This window comes from Perissodus microlepis, chromosome 19 (assembly GCF_051167445.1).
Source record: "Perissodus microlepis isolate ML-2025 ecotype Zambia chromosome 19, ASM5116744v1, whole genome shotgun sequence".
Taxonomy (NCBI): domain Eukaryota; kingdom Metazoa; phylum Chordata; class Actinopteri; order Cichliformes; family Cichlidae; genus Perissodus; species Perissodus microlepis.
The window spans coordinates 21637003-21664386 of NC_140479.1; the positions used below are offsets into that span (position 1 = coordinate 21637003).

The following is a 27384-nucleotide window of genomic DNA, read 5'->3' on the forward strand; positions in this document are numbered from 1 at the left end:
GTTTCAACGTTATAACACAATAATTAAGACTATCTCAAATGTTTGATGTACCACATTACCTAACTCGGAATTTTGACGTTATTGAGTCAAAATTTCGAGATATTAAGCCAAGAATTTTACTCTCGGACAGCATTTTGTCTTGTTATTTATTTATTTATTTATTTTTGTATAGATTTTTGTTTGGTTTTGTTTGTTTCAGAAAGCTTCCATAGGGTAAAGTTTGCTGTTGTATAATTATATTTAAATATTAAGCTCCCTTTTACATAATCTTATGCTGGATCTCCAAATGGGAGACTGGAATTGGTGAAAATCACTTGAGAAATAATCCCAAAAAATATAGATATATTATATATAGAAGTTATAATTGTTAAAGGGAAATTAGTGCATAATTACAGGGACCCTGAAAAAAAGCAAGCGAAAACGTGTGGAGGTTTTCAGGACTCTTGGACAAAGCCATAAATCTCCCACTATTCACAGGAAAGTGCAAAGTGTATGCCAGCTTTGATTTAAACACACATCTGTCAGTCAGGAACATCCCAAAAAAAGAAGACCCAGAAAGGCACAGTTGTTCAGCTTGTACAACATGGACAGTTTCTCTGTCCATCCATTCATAAGCACTAATAACCAGTACTTATGACTAATTACACTATATATTCAGTAATATATTCAAAATGATTTTTTTATAAACTTGAATTAAGGCCAAACAAACAAATATTTTCAAAAATCAATTTCGAAATCAAAAAATACCATGAGACAAATCTACAGTTTTGGAGCAGAATTGTTTGTGTCATCGATACAGTTAATTTGTGGCAATAAACAATTACTAACGTATGGTTTACTATGGTAGCTTACTGACAAATAATGAAACTACTATGTTTTATATAATTATCACAGTCTATAAATGGCAGTAAAATATAAGGTGACACGTGATAGAGTAATTGTATTCTGTTTTGTCAAATCACTATTAACATGCTAAGAAATATACAATATAAACAATGTAACACCTTTTGCGCTTCGTTTTGATAACTTCTGTTATTATTGCTATTATTTTTGTTCTTCTTAAATAATTTATCCTTAAAAAGCTAGGTGACGTTTTATGCATCTTTAGCCTGTATTAAAAAACACAATAATGGAAATTAGAATACACTTATAATATGGAAGCCCGTTTCCGCCACTAAATAAAAACAAAAAAGCTAGTATCCATAACTCGAAATTTCGAGAAAATAACTCGAAATTTTGAGTTATGGATCCTTTTTTTTTATTTAGTGGCGGAAACGGGCTTCCATAGGAAACGGGCTACCATACACTTAAAAGAGAAACTCACAGTCAAAAAAAACATAATTTTGTGAAAATGATTCGGCAGATTTGTTTTCAAGTTCGCTTTTTTTTAATGAAATAGAGGCGGCCCCTAAGACGGAAGTGACGACACTTGCGGAAGTTTGCGGAAGTTGACATTTAGCGCCAAAGCTTGAGTCGGAGCAGAAATAATCATGGATGTTGCACGCAGAATAAAGACGAAAGTGTCTTCTGGCTTCAAGATGAGAGGACTTATACTGCGCCCGTATGTATTCTTGTGTAGATAAAAATGTTTTTTTTCTGCTTTGAAAACTTTCGAAAAAACAACGACGTCTTTTGTTTCATCTTGAAGTTACGAACAGGCAGCTCGCTGTGCAAGCCTTCTGTATTTTGCCTTATTAAATACAGAAAAAATGTTTTTAAAAACGAACAAAGAAAGCTTTTTACACTTTTGTTAGACTTCATTTTTATTGGATGTGCACATATAATTAGATGTAGTTGGACCGTGTTTAGTCATGTAGTTGTTATCTTTGTTTATTTATTTGTTGATTGGCTTCTTCTTGTTCTGCGCTCCAGTGAGGCCAGCAGGTACCTTGTAGAGGTGCTGGAGTCCGTCAGTCATTCTGAACTTGATGATGTTATTGAAAGGGTCTTGGATGCAGTGGAAAAACAGCCATGTGAGTGCAGTACAGCTTGTTGTGTGCTCCTATGTTTGTGCTCCCATGTGAGTTTTTTCAGACTGTGACTGTACTGTTTTATCGCGCAGTGTCCTCCAGCATGATCGAGCTGTCCGTGGTGGAAAGTGCCGTGCAGGATTGCACTCAAACTTGTGACGAAACAATGTAAGTTTAAAAAAAAAAAATAGCATTGTTCTAATATTTTTGGAAGGACTCGGGGTGTCCTTTGTACATCGACTGAAATGAAATATCCACTGGACTCATTACTCATGTAGAAGCTGACACAGCATGCTTAATTAATTGATCATAAAGCATTTTAATATAATGAATGCCGGTAAAAACTAAATGCTGGGACAGAAGTCATTCAGTTGCAGGTTCTTTGTAGAGTAAGGTTGGGATTAACTTGTTTACTTATATGAGGCGTCCCTTCCAGAGATAATGTTTTCAACATAATTGGAGCCTTTGATGTGCCCAGATACATTTACAGTGTGGAGAGGAAGAAATTTGTACCGTGAGTAAAACAACTGTTTGGTTGTTTTTTTCTCTTTTGTTTTAAAGTTAATGTAAATTATTGTTTAAATTAAAATGTTTCTGCTGTTTTGCAGACCGCAGTGTGTTTGGCAAAGATTGTAAAGCTTTTATTTTGACTTTTGACTTCCATCCAGCATCAGTATGACCAGTCATCCAGCCCCCAGTCTGTGTGGCCTGGCCAGAGAAAAAGCTGAACTCTTCAGGGAGCGCTATACAATCCTTCAGCAAGTCAGTAAAATCTGTCTCGTGATTCCAGGCTGACCTGCTGTCTTTGCTGCCATTTTTAATATGTATAGTGTGCATGTTGTATTCATTTCTGCAGCGAACACATCGCCATGAACTCTTCACCCCGCCAGCGATAGGAGCTGCTGTTGAAGAGGGTCAAAACAAATTTCAGGTATCACATCTAAGCTACTGTAATGGACACTGTGTTAAACGTGTATTACCTCATGTCAGCTATTTTAAAAAATAAAATAAAATAAATTTTAACTAACCATTTTTAGCATTATTTGTGTTTCCTAGCTGAAGACGGTTGAAGCATTGCTTGGTAGCACAGCTAAACTGGGAGAGGTGATTGTACTTGGTATGATCACACAACTGAAAGAGGTTAGTGATCCAGATAAATATAAGAGATTATGTTTTGTTTTGGTTTCCATTTCACTGAATGCGATGAAAATTGTGACTTTCTGTTCAGTTTGAGGATTTTGTTGTTGTTGTTGTTGTTTAATCTGGTTCATTTAACATTTGAAAACCATTCTTTTCAGGGTAAATTTTACCTGGAGGACCCAAGTGGAACAATACAGCTGGACTTGTCCAAAGCAATATCCTTTGATGTTAATAAAAGTCCTTCATATTATGCAAAATCACATGGAATATAAAAGATAAATTCCTTAGCTCCGCTCTCACCAGTTTCATAATGGCCTCTACACAGAATCCTGCTTTGTACTGGCAGAAGGTAAGATAATTACTCTAGTAAAAATGGCAAAATGTGGATTTTATACACACATCCAAGCCTATTTGTGAATTTGCAACTCACGGTTTGTCTTCTAGGTTGGTACGAGGACTCTGTGTTCCACGTCAATGGTTTTGGTTTCCCACCAACAGAGCCTTCATCAGCCACAAGGTCAGAGGAAGAGTAGTTGTACTGCAAAATATACATTTTGACATTACATTCTAGTATAAAGTATGAGTTTCTGTGTGTGTGAGATCATGTTCAGACTAAAAGTTAAGGAGCTTCCAGTGAAGTGAAGTCAGTTTAACTTGTCTTCCTTGTTAATTAGTGAAAATGCCACTGAATTAATATGAAGGCAAATATTCTTTAGGTCAGAGATCATCGTCATTATAAGCTACACAGACATGCCAAGATCACACTTCTCAACAGCAGACTATAAAGACTGAATACAGTCACAGTATGTTACAGGAGTGCTTAGTTCCCCAGCCTTATTGTAGTCAGAATGCAGGACTTAAAAATGTTTTTTTAGGAAACTTTTAAAGTGTATAATTTTAATTCAGTTACCATTAGAGGATTATTAAGAAACAGCATCTTATGAGAACACGATGAGCAATTGTGGATTTGGGCTTGATAACTATCCTTGATAACTACGGCTCTATTATATGAGGTCCCCAGAAAATGATTCTGATTCCTTGGTGTAATTGTTATATTATTTCCAGAGCATACTACGGAAACATTAACTTTTTTGGAGGTCCATCTGCCACTTCAGTGAAAACGTCCGCAAAGTTGAAGCAGCTGGAAGAGGAGAATGAAGACGCCATGTTTGTTATCGTCTCCGATGTCTGGCTGGACAGTGTGGAAGTGATGGAAAAGCTCAACATCATGTTCTCAGGTCTAGAATTAGAATAGAATTCAACTTTATTGTCATTGCACATGCACAGGTACAGGGCAACGAAATGCAGTTTGCATCCATCCAGAAGTGCTTTAGTGATATAGATATATTACAATATATATTAGCAATAATATAGATATGTAAGTATATTACAGAAATGGGTCTATTATGGTATGTTATAATGTACACGGTATGAAGTATGTTGTGAATATTCTATAACTATAAGTATGTACAGGCTGTAGTGAGTATAAGCTATGTACAGGCTATGAACAGGATATAAATATGAAATAAAAAACTATACAGAAATCTGAGATATACAGTTATACAGAAATGTGAACTATGCAAGTTATAAACAGTTGTAGGGTTAAAAATTATCGTATGTACAGAATGATTATTTACACAGAACTATACAGTAGTGCAGTTAAGATAAGTGAGATATGTGGATAATTTCTACAGAGGCTATATAAAGTGCTAGTGGTTGTGAGTGGTGGTTCAGTCCGTGTTATTATTGTGTGTTTGAGGGTACAGTTGTCCATTGTGTGTGTGTGTAGGTGGTTGTGGGTGTGTGTATGTCCAGTCCATGAGTTTAGTGTGGGTCAGATGTCAGGAGGCAGAGTTCAGGAGTCTGACAGCTGTGGGGAAGAAGCTGTTCCGGTATCTGGTGGTCTTAGTCCGGAGGCTCCTGTAGCGCCTCCCAGAGGGCAGGAGGGTGAAGAGTCCATGTGATGGGTGACTGGGGTCTTTGATGATTTTCCCAGCCCTTTTCAGACACCGCTTCCTGTAGATGTCCTTTATGGCAGGAAGTGGTGCTCCGGCGATGCGCTGGGCAGTTTTCACGACCCTCTGCAACGCCTTCCGGTCCGAGGCAGAGCAGTTCCCGTACCATACTGTTATACAGTTGGTCAGGATGCTCTCGATGGTGCAGCGATAGAAGTTCACCAGGATGTCTGAGGACAGGTGGTTCTTCCTCAGAGTCCTCAAGAAGAAGAGGCGCTGGTGAGCCTTCTTGACCAGCTTGGAGCAGTTGGTCGTCCAGATGAGATCCTCGGAGATGTGGACTCCCAGGAACTTGAAGCTGCTCACACGCTCCACAGCCGTCCCCTTAATGTGGATGGGTGGATGTGGGTCAGCATTCCTCCTGTAGTCCACGATGAGCTGTCTTGACAGTGAACTTTACAAGTCAACAGTACACTTTTGCGTGACGCCAGTAACATTTTTGATGTCATTTCTAAATTGCAGGATATGCCGCCATGCCCCCCACCTGCTTCATTTTCTGTGGAAACTTCTCTTCTGCCCCGTATGGGAAGACACAGCTCAAATCACTCAAAGGTAAAGTCTCATAACACACTGAACATCTTGAAATCTCTGCTTGTGAGTTTTGACAGATGCTCTAAAATTTTATTGACATAGTTTTTTGTGTAAACACTGTACGGATCAATTGACTGACCATGATATGGAGCTCACGCTGAACGTAAGCACAGAGATTTCCTGTCACGTATGTCCTGTGACAATTCCAGGAATGTTTATTTAAACAAGACAGCTGTGAAACGACGTGTCCTCTGCTGTCCGCTATTATTTTGGTGGCTGAATCCTGGTGTGTGTCCTCAAAAAATTCCTCCGTGGAATGAAAACATTAGTGCCCCTGACATACTGCATACTCTGACCATCTCATACTTCAGTGCACGTTATTTATGGAGCAAATATGGCTGCTGTGCAAGTCATTAACTGTTATAGGAAACAGAGAGTGAATGAAGAGCCACAAGCCAGTGTTATTTGTTTAAAAAGATAAGAAGAATAACAAGCTGCTGGAAACACTCCTCAGAGATTCTGGTCCATATTGACATGATAATATCACACACTTGCTGTAGATTTGTTGGCTGGACATCTCCCATTCAACCACATCCCAAAGGTGCTCTATTGAATTGAGGCCTGGTGACTGTGGAGGTCATGTGACTACAGTAAACTCACTTTCATAGTCGTATCTTGTTGGAAGCAGTCATCAGAATATGGATACCCTGTGGACATGATCAGCAATGATATTCAGGTAGGCTGTGGCATTTAAAGTTGATGCCACAGCAGAAATCGAGACTCAACAGACCAGGCAACATTTTTCAAATCTTCTGTTATACAATTGTAATGAGCCGGTTCCATTGTAGCCTCAGTTCACCGTTTTTAGGTGACAGGAGTAGCAATTAGAGAGATCTTCTGCTGCTGTAGCCCGTCTGCTTTAAGGTTTGACATGTTGTGCATTCAGAGATGCTCTTAAGGATACAAGGTTGTAACAAGTGGTTATTTGAGTTACTGTTGACTGCCCATCAGGAAACAAGCCAGTTTTGTCCAGAGTTGGTTGAGTGGGATCAGCAGTTTCTGACCAGCTTTTTTGCCACCAACAATCACATCTGCTTAAATCACCTTTCTTCCTTATTCTGTTGTATGGTTTAAGTCTTAAATGCTTCCACATGCATAAACGCATTCAGTTGCTACCATGTGATTGGCTGATTAGATGGATATTTTGAATAGCTATACATATATAATCGGTCAATGCTAAAATCTGTAGAACATCTGAACAATTTAATAAAGGGACAAAGACAAAGGTTTTCAGAGGTTTTACTCATTTTTTTTTATTATTATTAATTTTGTTTATTGTTTTTTAGAGTCACTGAAAGCCCTTGCTGATGCTATATGCTCATACCCCAGCATTCATAGCAGGTAAGCTCTAATAGATTTTTCACTCTGTTCTGCTATTGTTTTGTTTTCTACTTACTCATGTTTCAGTGTGTTCATCTTAAACCCGCAGTAGTCGCTTTGTGTTTGTTCCCGGTCCTGAAGACCTTGGTCCAGGCACCATCCTGCCACGGTAAACCTTAATAGACACTTAGATTTAAACTTTATTCTGTGAGATTTTGATTCAAGTGGTTTGAACAAATGTGGGTAAACTATGTTTCAGACCTCCCCTGGCAGACCACATCACAGAGGAGTTCAGACAGAGAGTGCCATTTTCCGTGTTCACAACTAATCCATGCAGGTGAAACAAACATGTGGCTCTTATTTGACGCACAAGTATTTGCTAGTGTGTTTCATTAAGCTTGCAGTACAGGTTTTACATGTGATTTTGAATAGTTTTAGTTAAAACCATGCAGACACATAATGTAATGATGCATATTTCTCTGACAGGATTCAGTACTGCAGCCAGGAGATTATCATTATCAGAGAGGACCTGGTCAACAAGATGTGTAGGAATTGTGTCCGATTGCCCAATAACAATCTTGACATTCCAAACCATGTGAGTTTCAACTTTTCTTAACAAACCTGTTCATACAGGAAGAATCATCACTTCAGCATTCATCATGTTGTCAGAGGTTTATAAGCCTTTGTTAATCATTTTTTGCTAATATTCTTAAAGCAAAAAGTAGCTTTTAGTAGTGATAGTAGTATTTATCTTTTTCTTTCTCTTCTCAGTTTGTTAGGACAATCCTATCCCAGGGTCACTTGACTCCACTGCCTCTGTATGTCAGTCCTGTATTCTGGGCCTATGACTTTTCCCTGCGAGTCTACCCGGTACCTGACGTCATTGTCTTCGCAGACAAATACGACCCCTTCAGCATCACTAACACAGACTGCCTCTGTGTCAACCCGGTATGAATGAAAGACAGATTCTTTGTCAGAAAATCGTAGAGGATGCGTTCTTCTAATATAAGTAAGCAATATCTTTTTTAACCTGTTTACTTTGTCAGGGTTCCTTCCCAAAAAGTGGATTCAGTTTCAAGGTGTACTATCCATCCAACAGGACAGTTGAGGACAGGTGGGGTGTAGTCTTAAAGTTTTTCCCCTCTCTTTGTTTTTGGTGTTTTTAACAGTGACAATGGTGGTTTTAATGGTGATTGTGCTCAAACTAAACAGTTTTCTTATTTCTTCTTCACAGCAAACTTCAAGGGCTGTGAAGAAAATCCCAGATTTACAATTTGACTGTACATTACTTTTGTATGATATCAGATGTTGAAAATTGACTGGTAATCAAATAATTTTATGGTCTTTGAGTCTTTGTTCTATGAGGAATAATAAAGTTTTTATGCTTTGTACTGAACTTTCTGACCTTTTTGTGTCTATGCATTGAATTGCAACCTAAACCATCCTGAGTAGTCAGTAGCATTAAGTTAATAACATTATCAACTCCTATCTGTTTTACCCTCTATAGTCACTATATCGTAGCTTTGTGAAATATGTTTTTCTAAAATTGTTGCAAAAGGACTGACACATTTTTATATGTGCAACCAATTTTACTAACCCTAATACCAAAGAGTGGCTCTTGTGATAGATGCATCCTGTCCCTAATACAGGCCAGTGTTGCCAACTTAGCGACTTTGTCGCTATATTTAGCGAGTTTTCAGACCCCCTTAGCGACTTTTTTTCTAAAAAGCGACTAGCGACAAATCTGGCGACTTTTTCTGCTATTATTGGAGAATTATTTATGACGACTTTTTGACGTGAAAACGCGTATCGCTCTTACTCTCAACAAGCAGCGGTGCTGCGGTGGGCACCTCACACGTGCCAAAGCGCTCCCAGGCGGAGGCAGTGTTGCCAACTCCTCAGTAACGAAAATCGCTATTGGTTCTCCTAAAAGTCGCTAGAAGTCGCTAAATGACGTCATCGCCTAATTTGCATAATTGGTCATGCTAATCTAATTGTAACCTATGTTGTTGGAGAGAGAAATAACATCGTGGAAGAGGCATAAAGTGAGTAAACAACGTCCTAGATGCATTTAGAGTTTATTTAGAACTACAAATTAAATTTCTTTTAGCAATTATTGTTTTTTTAATGTCACAATTCCAACCCTGCTCCTTTATCCGGGCTTGGACCGGCAAAAGTGACCCGAAATAGGCACTCTGGTGGAGTTACTTTGTGTGTGTGTGTGTTTATAAGTAGTTTTAAACCTTGTGATCCACAAAACAGCATAAGAGTAAAAGAGTAAAAGAAGAACTGACTGCGTTACAGCACCCGCTGGTTGTTGAGAGTAAAAGTGATACGCGGTTTCACGTCTTTTTTTAGCGACTTTTTTTTTTTTAGAAAAAAAGTCGTTAAGCGGTCTGAAAACTGCTAAATATAGCGACAAAGTCGCTAAGTTGGCAACACTGGGCGGAGGATAGTCCTCCCCCAGCTGCTATCAGGGCAGGAGACGTTCACACCTGTGCGTCCAAAAGGCAAATGAATCGCGCATGAGCGAAGCCGCTGCTCCCGCACTGACTGTAATGCAGTCAATTCTTCTTTTACTGTTATGCTGTTTTGTGGATCACAAGGTTTAAAACTACTTATAAACACTCTCACACACAAAGTAACTCCACCAGAGTGCCAATTTCGGGTCACTTTTGCCGGTCCAGGCCCGGATAAAGGAGCGGGGTTGGAATTGTGACATTAAAAAACAATAATTGCTAAAAGAAATTTAATTTGTAGTTCTAAATAAATTCTAACTGCATTTAGGACGTTTTTTACTCACTTTATGTCTCTTCCACGATGTTATTTCTCTCTCCAACAACGTAGGTTACAATTATATTAGCATGACCAATTATGCAAATTAGGCGATGACGTCATTTGGCGACTTCTAGCTACTTTTAGGAGAACCAATAGCGATTTTCCTTACTGAGGAGTTGGCAACACTGATACAGGCATATATGTTGTTGGATTCAGCACAGTCAGAGCTTTGAGTTCTGCTGTAGCCTCTCCCATTCAGCTTGGCAATTTTGTTTTATAATTTTATCTTTATATGACATCCATTTCATATGAAACTTTAACGAAACGAAAAGCGTTGTTGCGCTTTGTTCTGCGTTTGGGAGTCTTAAATTTTGGGGGTACTTTTCCACCCTACTATTAATGAAAACAATTAAATGTGGAGCGTTTTATTTTGAAAAGAAAAACGTCTCTCCATTTACCTGTTTCTTATATGAGAGTTGTCCTGTAGCAGTAGTGACTTCTTCGTAGTAGTAGTAATTATAACAATAATAATATAAATAATAAAACCTTTATACAACGTGGGACGGCCTAGCCCGTTAATTCCGACCTTATAAAGATGGTGGATTTAAAAAGTGTCATTTCCGGTCGTGCCCCCCAGAAGATTGTGATGACCTTACATAAATGGCGCATTGCTACTGAAATTTGCAAGGAACCCTAGTATCTGATAAGGTAAAGCGATGACAGGACTGGCTAGATTTTGTGTAGGGCATTTGCATTCTGGTTAGTTTAGACATAAACGAGGTAGATATATCTGAGCGGTATTTAGCGCCCAGTTTTCGATGTGTTTTTCTTCTGCAGAGGGAAATAACTGTTTGGTGCTTGCTAGCACGAATTACAGCAAAGCAATTAAGAGAATTTTAGACAAATATATGAATTAACAGCATTACGTTAAGCTGTTATTCACTAGAAGTCTTCCATGTAATATTAGAGATATGCTTAAATGCCAGCGTTGGGCTAGTAGCCTAAATAGTTAAGGTAGAAAAGTAGGTCAGCATTTGTCGTGCTACTTGCTAACATGATACAATCCGCTGCCATGGTAAATGATGATGTGACTTTGGCCTAGAAACAAGCAAATCTCTACTTGACACAGAGAGAGCATGTTCTATTTTTATGGCTAATTTTACTCACCTCCACTGTTTTAAATGTGGGTCATTTCCTTGATTGTTTATGTTTTTGCTTGTTTTAAAGATTATTTTTGGCCCGGGATTAATGCGTTAATAGAATAATCCTATTGGCAATAACCTAGTCGATTTCTCAGTACCTTACTTCTTGCTTTGATAGGAAACAAAAGAGGCTGGCATGGCAGAGGGAAGGGCAGAGATGGAAGAAGACAGGGGAGATCTGCCCAACGGAGAGGATGACAACGACTCGGATAGAGATGAAGATAACAGATTAGTTGGTTGGATATTACATGAAGATATGGATGAAGACGAGGAAGATGAGGAAGTGGACGATGAGCAGTTATTAGACGCTGAAGCAGTTGAGCAGGACGCCCCAGCTGAGCGCAGTGGTCATATAGCAGTGGTTGACAGAAACATCATGTATGTGTGGGGTGGATACAAGGTATGCTCCTAAACTGCATTGCCATTATGTTTCTGTATCTTTCTGCCGTCTCCATAATTGTCTAAATTTCACTGTGTTCATCCTCCTGAACAAGAATGCTGAAAACCATGGATTCTTCGACTTGTATCTGCCACGAAACGAGATCTGGACCTACAACATGGAGTCAGGAGTCTGGTGAGGGCATCTGGCTTGCAAGCCAATCATACCTCTACTTTGTAATTGTGTACAAAAATAAATATAAACATATATATATTTATTTTTTCCTATTTACAGGACAAAGCATATAGCTGGAGGTAGCCTCCACACATCGATGTCAGGCAGCTGTGGGGTGTGTGTTGATGGAGTTCTCTACCTTTTCGGGGGGCATCACGCCCGGGGAAACACAAACAAGGTAGGGTGTGACTAGGGTTAGACTAAATTTCCTATCTGCTTCTGGTGTTTTCTAAATAGGTGCTTGCATCACATTACCTTAAAAACATATCAGCCAGCTGTGCGAGCGGACAGTCTTTACAAAACGTCTTTGCTCGTATAGATTTACCGCCTGCCCTTGAGAACTCCCAGCCTTGTGTGGGAGGAAATGAGGGATCTTAAAGGACTTCCGCCATCATCCAAGGACAAGCTGGGATGCTGGGTTCAGAAAAACCGGTAACAGGATAAGGGTTTTTGTTTGTATGTTTGTTTTGGAGGGTTTTTTTTGTTTTTTTGTTTTTATGTAGTTACTCATTGTGCTTGAGAAAATAAGGCTCAGTTTCACCAATCCTTCATTTCTTTTGACAAACATGTTTTTAGATCAACTGTGAAATGTTTTTTTTTTCCTATAAAAAGAGTAAAAACAATAGATTGATCTTGCGTTTACTTGAAAGTAAAATGGCATTAATTTTGACACAATGATGGTCGTTGTTTTAGAAGTTTTATTACTGTATAGTTTACATACTCTAATTGTAGAAATGAATGTTGTGGTAATTTTTGGCTTTTAATAATTTCTTTTTCCAGGATGGAATGATTGTACGGCAGACATCGTTAATGACTGAGTGCACAAGTTTGAATTTATTTTGGATTTCCTCTAATCCAAACAGGGTCAAATACATACATACACCCCCACTTAAAATTTGATAAACTCTCCCTTGACTAGATGCTGTTTCTAGTCATCAATACTTGCTTCATTGTGGACGGTGACACTAGCGCTCCAGCAGTTTCCAGTTCATGGCAGGCTTGAGCCTTGGCGGTTCCTGGGTTGTTCGTAAACATCCTAACCAATTTCCTCTTATCTGAAGGTGACAGTTTGGTTCTTCCTCTAGACACTGGACAAAGTGGTGACACATCTGAATGTGTGTGAATCTAAAATTTTCCTTCTTATATCTTCTTGATGTCCTTGAAGTTTCACATTGTTCTGAGTATTGGTCAATCCAATGACTGCTGTCAGGAAAATCCTTTTCAATGCTGCACATAGAAACTACCCGTTGTAGTCAATCACAATCACTAATGAGGCCTTTGCCTTCAGAGCCACTTATTAAAAGATTTAAGTGAGTTTATATAAATGTTTGAGCTTGTATGTATACTTTTGACACTGTGTGGATTAGAGATTTGTTTGTGTTTTAAGTCATTAAAGACACATGTACAATCCTTCCACGCTGGAAAAACAGTCCAAAGAAATCATTAAAAGTCCAGAGTTCATGCTCATGGTGAATCTGTGGTCATTTCTGATCACAACACAATGAGAAATTCATAAGAGAGATCATTTCTGTAAGATTTTAAATATGTATGTAAGTAATTTGTCTGAATGATTGCAGAATTATCTACTTTGGGGGCTATGGCTACGCTGCACAGGGCGCTCATCGAGGGACTTTTGAATATGATGAATCGTCTTCTCTTGTGGTCTGTAAAAACAAAAATCTTATGACAAATGATGCATTTAAACAAAACTATTATAAAATTATGTCTTGAAATCCATTAGATGCTGTTTTTGCTAATTAAATGTACTTTTAATAGCTGGAGCTTCTTGAATAATTATGGCTTAATATCTAAATGTATCCCTCTGCCTCGTCCTCTTTGTTTTCACCGTTACAGTGGGACAGCCCTGGGCGAGGCTGGAACAACCACATCCATATCCTGGATCTGGAGACGTCAACGTGGAGTCAGCCAATTACCACGGTAAAAACACTTCCTTACAACTTCAGCACATTCGATTTTATGCATACACACAAATGCGTGTATCACATTGCCCTGCAGTAAAACTTGGAAACATCCTCTGTAATCAAACAGCCTCTCCCTTTTTCTTCTAATTAAAAAAAACCCGAGATCTTAGTGATCTTTAAACCGTATTTTCAATTTGTCTTGGTTTGGCCTGATGCAGGGGGACACCCCTTCACCCAGAGCAGCTCATGCCTGCGCAACAGTTGGCAACAGAGGCTATGTGTTTGGTGGCCGATACAAGGTAAGCATGGGCAAAAAGTGAGATTTCAAATCAAAGCATCACTTTTCTTCTTTTTTTCCACTCCTCAATTATGCGCATAAGTGTGTGCGCTCATTTAAAGATAAAGATGTTTTCAAAATAAACAAATGTACTTCTGTTTTGTTCACAGAACTACAGATTAAATGACCTGTACTATCTTGACCTGGACACGTGGGAGTGGCATGAAATGTAAGTGCTTCTTAATGTGCTGTGGTATGTAATCCACACTATAAAGGTTTTTATTAATCAGATCATACATATTATACGGATTATAGCAAGGTTTTGAATAGAATTTATTTATTTATTTATTTTTTTAATATCACGTTTCTAGTTGCAAGACTATCTGATCGTGTGCACCGAGTTATTCAATTCAATTCAATTTTATTTATATAGCGCCAAATCACAACAAAAGTCGCCTCAAGGTGCTTCATAGATACAGAGAAAAACCCAACAATCATATGACCCCCTATGAGCAAGCACTTTGGCGACAGTGGGAAGGAAAAACTCCCTTTTAACAGGAAGAAACCTCCGGCAGAACCAGGCTCAGGGAGGGGCGGGGCCATCTGCTGCGACCGGTTGGGGTGAGAGAAGGAAGACAGGATAAAAGACATGCTGTGGAAGAGAGACAGAGGTTAATAACAGATATGATTCAATGCAGAGAGGTCTATTAATACATAGTGAGTGAGAAAGGTGACTGGAAAGGAAAAACTCAATGCATCATGGGAATCCCCCGGCAGCCTACGTCTATTGCAGCATAACTAAGGGAGGATTCAGGGTCACCTGGTCCAGCCCTAACTATATGCTTTAGCAAAAAGGAAAGTTTTAAGCCTAATCTTAAAAGTAGAGATAGTGTCTGTCTCCCGAATCCAAACTGGAAGCTGGTTCCACAGAAGAGGGGCCTGAAAACTGAAGGCTCTGCCTCCCATTCTACTTTTAAATACTCTAGGAACAACAAGTAGGCCTGCAGAGCGAGAGCGAAGTGCTCTAATAGGGTGATATGGTACTACAAGGTCATTAAGATAAGATGGGGCCTGATTATTTAAGACCTTGTATGTGAGGAGCAGGATTTTGAATTCAATTCTGGACTTAACAGGAAGCCAATGAAGGGAAGCCAAAACAGGAGAAATATGCTCTCTCTTTCTAGTCCCTGTCAGTACTCTTGCTGCAGCATTTTGGATTAGCTGAAGGCTTTTCAGTGAGTTTTTTGGACATCCTGATAATAATGAATTACAGTAGTCCAGCCTGGAAGTAATAAATGCATGAACTAGTTTTTCAGCGTCACTCTGAGACAGGATATTTCTAATTTTAGAGATGTTGCGCAAATGGAAGAAAGCAGTCTTACATATTTGTTTAATATGTGCGTTGAAGGACATGTCCTGGTCAAAAATGACTCCAAGGTTCCTCACAGCGTTACTGGAGGCCAAGGTAATGCCATCCAGAGTATGAATCTGGTTAGATACCATATTTCTAAGATTTTCAGGGCCGAGTACAATAACCTCAGTTTTATCTGAATTAAGAAGCAGAAAGTTAGCGGCCATCCAGGTCTTTATGTCTTTAAGACATTCCTGCAGTTTAACTAATTGGTGTGTGTTATCTGGCTTCATGGACAGATAGAGCTGGGTGTCATCTGCATAGCAGTGAAAATGTATGCTATGTCTTCTAATGATGCTGCCTAAGGGAAGCATGTATAATGTAAACAGAATTGGTCCTAGCACTGAACCCTGTGGAACTCCATAATTAACCTCAGTGTGTGAAGAGGACTCTCCATTTACATGCACAAATTGGAGTCTATTAGATAGATATGATACAAACCACTGCAGTGCAGTACCTGTAATACTTACAGCATGTTCTAATCGCTCTAATAGGATATTATGGTCAACAGTATCGAACGCTGCACTGAGGTCTAGCAGGACAAGCACAGAGATGAGTCCACTGTCAGAGGCCATAAGAAGATCATTTGTAACCTTCACTAAAGCTGTTTCTGTGCTGTTATCCACCTTTGCTCTGCACGGTTATTCCCCTGTGACCCACTCTGCCTTGCTCTAGGAGCGTTCCCCAGCAGGGTCCAGTGGGCCGTTCCTGGCACTCCTTCACTCCTGTGTCACCAGACCACATCTTCCTATTTGGAGGTTTCACCACAGACAGGGAGACGTTGAGTGAGTCAGACACTCGACCTCAAGGAGCAAATAATCAGAGGTCCTAAAATAATACCTGATCTCAAAGAGATTATTTTTCTGTCTTTTAGGTGATGCTTGGCTGTACAGCGTGAGCAAAAATGAATGGAAGCCTTTCAAACACAGTCACACAGAGAGCCCCAGGTGACCATCTCACGTTACTGTGAACAGCTGGCAGTGCGCTGGCAGTTTTTCCTGAGCTAAAATGTGGACAATGTTTGACTTTGTGATTTTTAGGCTGTGGCACACAGCGTGCGCTGGTCCAGATGGCGAAGTGTTTGCGTTCGGAGGGTGTGCCAACAACCTGCTGTCACACCACAGAGCTGTAAGATGGTCATCATATCTCAATTTAACCTGCAGTTAATGCAAATTTTCACTTGGTGAATTTGATTTTTTTCCTCCACTTCACAGGCACACAGCAATGACCTGCTGGTTTTCAACGTTCAGCCCAAATCATTAGTTCGGTGAGTGCATACAGATTTGAAATCTATTTCAATTTATTTTGCCATCACGTCATGTTCATCTAACTCTCCAATTTCCAGGTTCTGCATGGAGACCATCCTTCAGCACAGGGAGCGTTTGTCTAGCTACTGGGACTGTTTGCCTAAACACCTCCTGCACAGCCTCAAACAGAGAATGGCACGTGTCAACACACTGGGCTCTTAGTTTAAGAGGACAATATGTATGCGTGGAAGGGATACATGCTTTCTGAAAGCAGGTAGTCCTTTTCATGTCAGTGGATACTTTCATACATAAAAACCTCTCCAGGGAATGCTGAACGGCTTCGGATTTGTTAGAAATGCGTCCCGCCTGACGCACGATGGTTCACAGGCCATCCTCAAAACCGTTAATCACCTTATAGATGTTGCCGGAACAACCATCATTGTTGAGTGGTGGTGATGCGATAGCACAGAGGAGAAACCTCTCACTACTTTTGGGATTAGCTTTTTTTTTTTCTCTAAACGTTCTTTGCCCATCTTAATTTTGATGAGTCGTTTCGACAGTAGTGATGAAAAGCTTAAATGACGGCGTCGTTTTCTGTCCAGATTAGATGTGTCTTATGACGACAAACGTGAACTAAAAACAATACTTAAATTCATTAAGACAGTGATTCCGTATCAAACAACAAATTAAAAATAAGTTTGCTGTAATTATTACTATAATTTTTGAGAATATCTTGAATACAGTGTTTATTGATGTTGAATGATTTTCCTAAGTTCTCACAGACCTAAAACTTGTGCTTTATGCTACACATGACTATCTACTTTAAGGCACAGAAATGCTAACTTTAAGTTTTTATGTGTATATATGATTATTTATATAAGTGTGTGTGTGTGTGTGTGTGTGTGTGTGTGTGTGTGTGTGATTCTGTACTTTCAAAGAGGCTTTTAAAGCCTGAAATTGGAGAAAATAAATTGTTGAAAGTGGCTACTGTAGCATACGAACTTAATTTAATCAATAACTCACTGCAAGTTTATTGGGGCTGTGGCTTTGTTTGGAATTGCCTGGTTTGCACAAAATTCCCTTGATTGATTTAGTTTTTTTCTTTTTAAGTGTGGGATTAAAAAGGCATATTATTACTGCAATGCATAATTTGTACTCAGAAAATAAACACATGACATATTCAGCTTTGTTACATGTTGTGGTTCACCAAATACAATCTCAAGAATTCTGAAAAAATGGCACACCACTGACAAATAACCACCCATGTCTGAAATATAGGTGAAGTCAGCAGAGTCTCAGTGAACCGGACTGAGGTGCAGTTCTGTGCTGAAGAAATGCTGTAAATTTCAAAAGTCTCTCCGGCTCGTGTCTTCTATCCTTCATTTTTTCTTGGCAGCCAGCAGGTTTGGAGCAGACACCTTGACTTTTCCCGGCATGTTTCTGGATAGGTCAGAATCCTGCGGCAGAGCGTCGTGAGAAAAGGGACAGTTTGAATTGTAACACAAGGAAAAACCGTGCTTCCATGCCATAACAGTTTCAAACAGTTATCGATAAGATTATTCTATTTTTACAGTTTGTTGGGTGGAAAATGTGAAGTAAAAAAAAAAAACCCCTGAAACATCTGTTTGACCCTAAATGTAATCCAATAAAGATTCAGCAGCAGGTGAGATGACACTGTGCTGAAGTTCATTCATTTTAATCTCATGAAATGGCTACAAGTGAGGCGACTTTATTAAAATGCTTCTTATTTTGTGTAGCATTCCTTGATAAATGACTGGATTGTAGTTATTTTCTAATGGATACTAACTATATAAATTTAGCAACACAAATTAACAGAAAGCACTCTTTTTAAAGGCAAGAAGGTTTTTTGTACCTTGACGCTGCGGAACAGGTCTTTTTCTCTCGGTGACACCTCTTTGGCTTTCATGAAGCTGAACACTGCAGTGCGTGCAGCTGGTAGGAGCACGAACAAGAATTTACCATCAGCTTGAAAGAAACTATCTTTACAGTAATGTCAGTCAAAAGCTTTCTGAATTACCTTTGCCTTTTTTCTGAGAACCTGGTGTCAGTTTCACTTTGTGTCTGCAGAAGACAAACAAGCAGTTAGGCTTTGGTCTCTTCAATTTGACTAATACAAGGAAAAGCTGATAACACTCACTTGTAGTTGGAAAGAGCAGTGTACGGAGCGCAGACTGGCACTGCAAACAGCAACACATCCTCCGGATGCGGCTGGCCTGTTAGAGAGGTGAGCAGATTCTCTGCTTCCTAAAGTAACAGACAAAAAAAATCCTTTAAAATAAAGCTATTCTTTTTAGTAGTATTTTTAAAGGGCATACAGATTTCTTTTTTTAGGATTAATAATCCATATTTAAATATTTATACTGCAAACTTACCTCTGCTCCAGGATTGTCCTGGTCCACCTCATCTTCCTGAAAGAGAAGAAAGCATTGTTGAACCTTTCCAGCTACCAGTCTGTGGCCATGAGTCACCAATCAGCCACAGATAGGTTTGTTCTAAATACAGTATTGTGTAAAAGTCTTGAGCTACTCTTAATTTCTTTATATGTTTCTTCTAAGGAGGCAGACTTTGATTATTTTTTTATGCAGATAACTTTGTAAACATAATAAGATATTATACATACACATACTGAATCCTTTCATTACCTTATCCTCCTGTTCTGCAGCACCTCCCTCTTCTCCGGGCTGCCTCTTCTCTTCCTCCTCCTCCCCTCCACCCTGCTCTGCTTTCTTCCCAGCAGTCTCCACATTACGAGCTTTCTGATGTTGTTTCTGAGCGGCCGGTTTCCTGACGGGCTCCTCTTTCCCCTTCCCTTTCTTTCCTTTCTTCCCTTTATCTTTCTCCTCCTTCGTGGAACCAGCTGACTAAGGAAGCAAAGCAGCTGAAATGTTATTTACTGCAACACCATCGAGAACCACGTGCGCTGCAAGTACTAGTGCCAGCTGCATGTACTAGTGCCAGCTGCATGTACTAGTGCCAGCTGCATGTAAGGGTTTTTCTATTCATTCTCACCCCAAGCAGCTGCATCATCAGCTCTCTGTCCTCTTCATCCTGATCTTTATACTTTTCTTTGATCTTCTTCAGTTTGTTCTGTAATGACAAGAGTGTGGCTGGTACCTTTAGCCCATTTTTTAAACTAAATGTAATCTTATAATCTTCTCATTTAGTAAAACTTCAGCTCTCAATTAAAAAAAAATACTAAAAGGTTTTAAAACCTCTGATGCTTGCACAGCACAAAAAATGCTGACTTCATCCGTCCGTCTCACCTTTTGACCTCTCTTTAACGGCTGCTGAGAGGGTCCACTGCCACTTTTGGACCCCTGATCTCCCACCGGTCCACCGGATGACTTGTCAGGCTTCTCCTCAGTCTCACATCCCTCCTGTTTCTGCTGCTGCTTCTTCTTCTTCTCTTCTCTAAGGGAGGAGGCAAAAACACAGCGACTGGTCACCTTTCTCTGCTCATGCTGTCATCAACCGCTTGTAATATAAAACTGGATTTTCATTTGGATTATACGCTCACCTTCTCTGCTTGGCAGTCATGTGTTTTTTCCCCTGTAAATCTACGTCATCCTGAAAGTTAATGAGTAAAAAAATTGCTATTTATTGTACTTTAAATGAGATGGAAAAAACTTAAATGTAGAAAGATGGTAATACTTGCCTGAGCAGTTGTTTCTTTTTTGAAGCCGGCATTCTGGGAGCTCCTAGAAATAAGGAGAAATGTTATTGAAGTACTTTTAATTCTGCAAATATACATCTGTTTGGCTTTTCTTTTGCTTGGTTAGTGGTACTACCTGCTGGGTTGTAAATGAGAGAGGGTGATGGTCGTATCTGGAAAGCTGAATTCTTCACTCTCTTCATTCTCTTTTTCCATACCACTGTCACTCCGCTCTGACACCTTCTCTCCTGTATCTGCTGCAGAGTCTACTTCTCCACTCGCGCCATCATCCTCCTCCTCTGTGTCGTCCTCCTTTTTCACCTCCACCTCCTTGGTCTCTCCATCGTCTGCTCTTTCTTCACCCTGATCTTCATTACTGCTGTCATCCCCTAGAAAGGCAGCAGAAATGGCTCAACAAATGCATATAGATAGATATAGACAGAAATTACATCATTGATGGCTTCTTCCTACCTATGAGCTCCTCTCCCTCATCTAATAGCTCGGCAGTTCTGGATGTGGCCTCCTCCATGTCTTCCTCTACGGTTCTCACCTTCCTCTCCCCTTGGTGCCGAAACACACTCTGATCATCCACCTGTAAAAAGCAGAAGAGACATTAGTTAATTCTTTAAAAATGATAAAGGCTTGAAAATACACTCACAGCTAGTGATGGTACTCACCTTGAAGAGGAACCCAAAGCCCATAATTAAGTAAGAAGGTGGCAGAAAATTTTTCTTTCCTAAGGGAAAAAAAATTACAAAAATGAGTCCCATCTGATCTCTTTGTAGTCGGTCTTTCGTGCATTCGAATTCTGCTGTTTGATACCTCTGATCATGAAACTTCCAGTTGTCAAGTACTCGCCAGTGGGAGCGGTTTTAGACACCTGGGGGAGAAAAAACACATAATACCACTTATCAATAATAATAAACAATTATACTATAAAAAACACCACATGCCTGTAAGTTCAAAGGTCCCAGAGAGTGTTTAGACTTTAGTATGGAGCAATTTTGTGAGTGTATCCCTGATTTAATTACTGCAGTCTTTGGCTGCTAACAGGATGGCTGCTTTAAAATTAACATATCTGTGAGTAGCTTCTTATTTCTTAAACAGCCATGTCCAAAGACATATCAAAATATATCAAAAGACGTAATTATTGGCCTGCTTCAAGCAAAGGAAACAAGTAAGGAAACTACAGAAACTACAATAACCTGGAGAGATAGTGGTTAACCATCTCTTAGGAAGAGGGATTGTAATCAGTGATCGCATATCAAATCAGAAAAATACAACAGAAGAGCTCACAGCTTTGATTCATAGTGAAAGTAAGAACATTTCCATGCGGACAATGCAAAGACACCTCGAGACTAAAGAATTAAATTAGGAAAACCACTTATCAGTGTGGCTAATAGGGAAAGGAGTCTTCAGAGTGCTAGGGAACATAAAGATTGGACTCTGGAGCAATGAGGAAAAGGTCATGTGGTCTGATAAGGCCTGTCCTGAAGTGATGGGTGCGTCAGGGTAAGAAGCAAGTCGGATGAGGTGATGCACTCATCGTGCCCAGTGCCTACCACAGAAGCTTGTGGGAAAATGTTATGATCTGAGGCTGTTTCAGTTGGTCAGGTCTAGATTCACCAATGAGGCCAGCTGACTATCTAAATGCACTGAATCACCAGGTTTTTCCTTCTCTGATAGCGCCTGTATATTCCAAAATGATAACGTCATGATTCGTTGGGATGAATCGTATCACTCTCCTCAATGATAATACATACATAAAAAACATGAAGAGTTTTCTAGACTCACCTGATGATGATGAACCCACCAAGCACTGGTGACAATCTTGGCATCCCAAGCAGCACTGTAGCACACAGCCATGGTGCCAGCTTCTGTCAGAGTACGGGGAGGGATGGGATTCCCTGGGGCAAGACGATGAGCAAGTGGAGGGTGTAAGGAGAAACTAGTTTAACTCAGAGAAACCTAAACTAGTTTAGTGGGGGAAATGCATTGAAAGCTGCATTTTAAGTTTACCTGAGGGGTTTTTGATGACACAACTAGTTGCTCCATGGAGGTCAGCATGAACATAGATGTCACCTGAGAAAGTATAGAACAAGTGATAAACCAGATTTTGACGGTATTTATTTTCCAAGAGAAGTGTGTAGAAGCTTCCTTACCAGCCCGGAGGTACCGTTTAACGATCATCTCGTTCTGCTGCTGGTCCCTTCCTGCGATGACGAGATAGTTCTCGGAGCTGATGAACCACAAGAACTTTTCAAACCTGCCAAACGGGAACAGACAGTTAAAGCAGACTCAACAGATCAAGCACATTATAAAGTTTCCACACATACGCATCCATGTCTTACCAGTAGACTTTCCTGGCCTTCTGAATGGTGGTCACTGTCTGGACTTCTTTCAGGGTCTGCTGTGTTTTTTTCTCAGCTGATTTCATGGCCTTTGACATTAAGTTAGAAAAATTATCAGTAAAATCTAAATTTAAGTATAAGAGTATAAAGTACGTTACTCTGATATTTCTCATTAACAGATGTAGCCTCAAGGCATTTTATTGTAGCGTAAAGACCCAGCAGTAGTAGAAAGAAACTCATACAATCAGTTGACCCCTTGTGAGCAAGCACTGTTCACAGTGGGAAGGAAAAACTCCCTTTTAACAGGAAGAAACTGCCAACATAACCAGGTACAGGGAGGAGCAGCCATCTGTCGTGACTGGTTGGGGGTATGGGGGAAAAAGAAAAAGAGCAAACAGAAAAAGGACAAGAGAGAAACTGTGAGAGAGAGCCCCAGAGTTTAGTGATAACTTATGATTAAATACAGCAGTGGTGTACAAACACGTGGGAAGCAAAAAGAGATGAGTGAAGAAGAGCTGAAGGTGACAGCTAGTCGGCTTGAGTACATTCATTTCTCCACTGCAATTAGTTCCAGGTCATATGCCAGTCAATGGTAGCATTTTATTTAGTGGTGGTTGCTTCAGTCGCCCCATCTCAGAAGAGATAAAAATGTATCTCACGCCTACCTCCCATCACCAGTGGTATCATGCGCTTTGTACAGTCAGTGGTCGCTTCCAGTGTGGACAAAGCTTAGTTGATGGTTCAGGGTAACCTGATCCAGCCCTAACTATAAGCTTTACTAAAACAGGAAAGTTTTAAGTCTAATCTTAAAAATAGAGAAAGTGTCTCGGTTCCCCCGCATAAAAAAAACTGGGAGTTTGTTCCACAGGAGAGTTTTTTAATGCATAAGAAAACAACGTTCCTTAGAAGAACAGATCCGGATCTTGCTTCCTGCTGATCGTACAATCACATTATGGCATATGGAAAAATGAAAAGACAGTTTTCTTACTTTATCTGCTGCTTCAATGGTTTTCTGTTCCTTTTTTTCAGCGCTGCGTTTGGAGTCGTAGTACCTAAAAAAACACAATAATAAAGTCTATCAACTTTCCCCACATAATGCATTATTGTGTACACATCACACATCAACCTACTTTTTGGCATTGGCATAAGCAGACAGCCCAAGATCCACATCCACCAACATGGGTTTGTTCCTCTGCAGCTTCTTGTTCTGTCCTTTGTCTTTATTTTTGTTTTTCTTCCCTTTCGTTTCCACAATTTCTTTCTTTTCTTCCTCTTCCTGATCCTCCTCAGAAATATACGGATTCCTGGATGTGACACAACACAATGCCGCGTATATCAATCTGACTTCACATAAAAATTACGACATTTAAGTTCATTGCTTTTTGGGGTGATCTCACTTTAAAAGCATGGTGATGTGGTTGGTCTGCAGCTTGAGCTCTTTGATGGCACAGGCCACGGGGTCTCCAGCAGCTTGTGCTTCTTTGACAAGAACACCGATCTCAGTCCAGTCCACCTGATTGGCCAGTGCGCTGCGCACCACCTGCAGCGCCCTCTCCACCACAGGCAGGTTCATCTCCACTAGTTCACCCTTTATTCTGTCCACCTCCTACAGCACACAAAACGAGATTTCAGCAAAGTCACGATCAGCTGAGTGGTTATTGTCCTCAACATCTCCTTGTGCGTACAAGCAAGAATTATTATGTAAAGCCTTTGCTGCTAACCTGTGCTTGGTGCAGGGCCTCCAACCTCTGCTCATGGTCCTTCTTAACATTTTCCAGCTTTTTCAGAGCCTGTTTCTCCTGCTGCAAGGCCTTCAAGTCAATTTTTTGACTCTCCATCTTGGAAAAAAACTCATCTACCGCCTGTGTCAGATTATTGTGGTGGATTAGTCTTTATTTTTCTTGAAAAAATAACTTAATTATTATCCCCCAGGTATGTAGCTGCGCTAACATGTACCTTGTCAAAGGTATCAAACTCCAAATAGGGGCTTTTTGCATGCTGGGCAAAAAGGAATGGATGGAATTCATCGTATCTGCAAGTAGACATCATACACATGAGCTAAACAATCCCTCACTTCACAACCAGATGAAAAAAGGTACTCCTTGATGTAAAAACAGAGTCATACGTGAGCAGCTCTTCACTGGGTTTGCCAGGAGTTAAACTTGGTTTCTTCTCAGTCTTTTGAATGATGTAACCCTTGTTAAAATAAAGAAGAGTTAGTGAATTCAATCAGACTACTACAGAATCTTAATCTAAAAACTGCTTACTTTGCCACTGAAGTTCTCAGTTTTTTCCAGGTAAGTTTCTGCAATGTGAAGAGCCTCCAGGATTTTAGGAGCAACTGAAGAAAAAAGCAGGGAGACCAAATTTAGTTGGAGATTTATAGAAAAATATAAGAGAAATAAAATAGTTTCTAACTGCCCTACTATACCTTGGGCAGAATCAACCTGACTGTCAATTTTGATAGAGCCCGACAGTCCTGCTTCTATCAAACTGTGCTCTATCAGAGTGGCTCCGTATGCTGTGGATGCGTTAGGAAAGGAAAAAAAGATTCAGTCTTTCTACATGTTGAAACAAAAGATTAAACTCGTGTTTGCCTGGATACTTACGAAGGTGAGGATTCAGGACCCTTTTCACTTGCTCCCCATTTGGTGCTTTGCTAAGGATTTCAGTCAGCCTAAATAAAAAAAACAACAATAAATCACTGATATAAGGTTCTGAGTTTTGTTTTGTTTTTTTTAACTGAATTTTGAACCATGTTCAGTTTATCCAGAAACTAGTAAAGAGGTCCTTGCCGCTCCAAACTGATGAGAGGTTCAGGGGGTCTGGCGCTTTCCACAGGGTAGCGCTCTCTCACAGCAATCTTAACGTCTTCTGCCTCTGCTGTCCGAAACCTCAGCAAATTCAGGATGGTGTACTCATGATCTGCAAGGATGATGTTACCCTGAAAATGGACATGAACACCCCGACAAATAGGCATAAACAGATATGCAGTTGCACATAAGTAACATGTTTTGAATATGAACATGAAATGTAAAAAGCATCTGAAATGTTTTCTGACCCTGTCATATAGTTCGATAATCAAGTGGTAGGCAGCTTCATCTGAGCCAAACTGGATGTCGACAATACGGTCAATCCCAAGCTGCTTAATCTGGGTCAGTCGGCGTGTCTTCAGGTGTTTTCGACACTGAAAAAAACCTCTTTAACATCAGTTTCATCACAACAAGTGATCCAAAAACAAACAAACACAAATGTAGTATGTAAATAAATCACAACAACCACAAGTCATTGTAATGACATTTACATTTACTGTACAGATCCATCTATTAGGGACAGGCAAATCAATACAGTCACTGAATTTGTGCAAGTAAGGATACTAATTAAATTATTTATCCACAGTGAAGCCAAAGGGACAATAAATTCATTACATCACAATAAATATCCTAAAATATCAACACAATTATATTATTTTATGTTTTTTAAATAGTCTTACTTTCATCGCAAACCCTGAAGGCATCATGTTCTTGGGCCATTCAAAGTCTGTGGAATGAATACGAGTCCCAGACTCGATCAGGAGAACAGCTTTGCTGTCAGGCCTGTCGATGCAACACTCTGTTATTCTCACTGATTCAAAGTGCTGGAAACAATTCAGTAAATTTACTGTTTAATTTTAAAGTACTTTACTTGAGTACTTCCATTTCCTGCTCTGGTAGGAAGGAAAATATCAGTATTGTGCAAAAGTATTGAGCCATCCCTAATTTCTATATACTTTTCCAAGTATATCAGACTTTACTGACTGACCTAAGGCTCTTTCAAAGTTTTCCTTGGAGACTGGTTGCCTTGTTATTTATTTTCAGTTCAGTCCTTGTACCTGACCATTTTCACAAGAATGTTGGTTTTTGTTGTTGTTTTTTTAGGCACTTGACACTGACCTAACAGGCCAACACATAACTCAAAGGATAAATGAGTGATATGTCTAAAATCAATTTTAAATTGTATTTTTAACTCTGTTACTAGCAACCTGCCACAAAAGCACACATCTGTTCCCATTTCTGTAGCTGAAGCTATGCAAAATACAGACATCACAGTTTGACGGGCATAAAATTGTGTTTTTCCACTAACAAGGTGATTACTAAGGAACTATTAGTCAAAAGAACAAAAGAAGAATTGACAAGTCTAAAAAAAAAAAACTATCTACAGCAGATGAACAGCAACTGACTGGGACACACTTGAAACATATTTCCGAAGACGATGCACAGTCGTAGATTAGAATACTGAAGTTTACAAATATATCTTATGATTCACTGAAATGTGGCAACTTGTGTATGAATGCATCAATTGTCATTAGCATAAATGAAATGCAAAACCTAACAATGTCATTCTGCTGCATAACTAGTTTTGTGATATTTCTGTTGTATTTACTAGCTTTATTCATTATAAAAGAGAAAAACTTTCAGAGGACAGTTTTCTTACTTTTGCAAACGGATGAGATACGTCTTGTTGTCGATGTCATACACATTATAGACTCTCATGCCAATGTAGCTGCGGAAGAAAGAGGTAAAACTTCATGAATAACTAAAAGTGTGTGAATATGCAGTGGACAGCCAGTCAGACGAGAGTTAATTTTAGCTTAGCTTAACAACAAGCACCTACTTGGCATTGATCTCGGCAATAACGGCCCTGATATCCACAGTAGTAAATCGTGTTTTCATCGTGATTTTAATTCAGGGTACAGCAACAACAAAAAAGAACTGTTCAAAGTGATAGGGAAAATATTCACATTTCTACAGCAAAATCGGCAAAGAAAACATGCAGGTAATTCCTGAACATGCGCACATATGGCAGTTTTACGGAAACTGGTAAGGCACAAAAAT

The 27384-nt window shown here is 39.6% G+C and overlaps 3 protein-coding genes across 3 annotated transcripts; 2 read left to right on the plus strand and 1 right to left on the minus strand.

Moving 5' to 3' along the window:
* Nucleotides 1-1443: 1443 nt before the first annotated feature.
* pole2 (polymerase (DNA directed), epsilon 2) lies at nt 1444-8432 on the plus strand. The gene is made up of 19 exons (XM_084914710.1): nt 1444-1561; nt 1873-1973; nt 2063-2138; nt 2407-2484; nt 2639-2732; nt 2827-2901; nt 3027-3110; nt 3269-3325; nt 3411-3459; nt 3555-3627; nt 4176-4348; nt 5588-5677; nt 7003-7057; nt 7146-7205; nt 7296-7373; nt 7523-7631; nt 7808-7984; nt 8083-8150; nt 8271-8432. Exons 1-19 carry the CDS (start codon nt 1491-1493, stop codon nt 8287-8289), a joined length of 1587 nt encoding a protein of 528 aa, XP_084770836.1. The 5' UTR covers nt 1444-1490; the 3' UTR covers nt 8290-8432.
* Nucleotides 8433-10401: 1969 nt separating this feature from the next.
* klhdc2 (kelch domain containing 2) lies at nt 10402-17669 on the plus strand. Its single transcript, XM_084914715.1, has 14 exons — nt 10402-10522; nt 11135-11416; nt 11511-11590; nt 11690-11807; nt 11949-12061; nt 13207-13291; nt 13484-13567; nt 13770-13850; nt 13999-14057; nt 15915-16024; nt 16114-16186; nt 16280-16367; nt 16454-16506; nt 16585-17669. Exons 2-14 carry the CDS (start codon nt 11153-11155, stop codon nt 16706-16708), a joined length of 1332 nt encoding a protein of 443 aa, XP_084770841.1. The 5' UTR covers nt 10402-10522; nt 11135-11152; the 3' UTR covers nt 16709-17669.
* Nucleotides 17493-27357, minus strand: nemf (nuclear export mediator factor). Its single transcript, XM_084914700.1, has 32 exons — nt 27164-27357; nt 26984-27052; nt 26004-26106; nt 25572-25697; nt 25306-25454; nt 25120-25187; nt 24942-25031; nt 24778-24851; nt 24636-24706; nt 24467-24542; nt 24232-24372; nt 23908-24116; nt 23641-23814; nt 23499-23562; nt 22511-22599; nt 22322-22425; nt 22179-22241; nt 21954-22066; nt 20982-21039; nt 20837-20895; nt 20631-20751; nt 20296-20548; nt 20163-20205; nt 20025-20074; nt 19771-19918; nt 19517-19594; nt 19150-19368; nt 18880-18915; nt 18645-18751; nt 18525-18568; nt 18360-18439; nt 17493-17943 (listed from the first exon to the last, which is right to left on the minus strand). The coding sequence occupies exons 1-32, from the start codon at nt 27220-27222 to the stop codon at nt 17866-17868; spliced, it is 3216 nt and encodes a 1071-aa protein (XP_084770826.1). The 5' UTR covers nt 27223-27357; the 3' UTR covers nt 17493-17865.
* Nucleotides 27358-27384: the final 27 nt, after the last annotated feature.

What these genes read in the sequence shown, in the direction of transcription:
- pole2 (XM_084914710.1), top strand. Translation starts at nt 1,491, where the DNA reads ATGGATGTTGCACGCAGAATAAAGACGAAAGTGTCTTCTGGCTTCAAG. An exon ending in GAGAGGAAGAAATTTGTACC is followed by an intron (nt 2,485 to 2,638) that starts GTGAGTAAAACA and finishes ACTTCCATCCAG; the next exon opens with CATCAGTATGACCAGTCATC. An exon ending in GAGCCTTCATCAGCCACAAG is followed by an intron (nt 3,628 to 4,175) that starts GTCAGAGGAAGA and finishes TATTATTTCCAG; the next exon opens with AGCATACTACGGAAACATTA.
- klhdc2 (XM_084914715.1), top strand. Translation starts at nt 11,153, where the DNA reads ATGGCAGAGGGAAGGGCAGAGATGGAAGAAGACAGGGGAGATCTGCCC. An exon ending in ATGTGTGGGGTGGATACAAG is followed by an intron (nt 11,417 to 11,510) that starts GTATGCTCCTAA and finishes CTCCTGAACAAG; the next exon opens with AATGCTGAAAACCATGGATT. An exon ending in TGTTTGGTGGCCGATACAAG is followed by an intron (nt 13,851 to 13,998) that starts GTAAGCATGGGC and finishes TTTTGTTCACAG; the next exon opens with AACTACAGATTAAATGACCT.
- nemf (XM_084914700.1), bottom strand. Translation starts at nt 27,222, where the DNA reads ATGAAAACACGATTTACTACTGTGGATATCAGGGCCGTTATTGCCGAG. An exon ending in GCTTTGGGTTCCTCTTCAAG is followed by an intron (nt 20,752 to 20,836) that starts GTGAGTACCATC and finishes TGCTTTTTACAG; the next exon opens with GTGGATGATCAGAGTGTGTT. An exon ending in TGATGATGCAGCTGCTTGGG is followed by an intron (nt 19,369 to 19,516) that starts GTGAGAATGAAT and finishes TTGCTTCCTTAG; the next exon opens with TCAGCTGGTTCCACGAAGGA.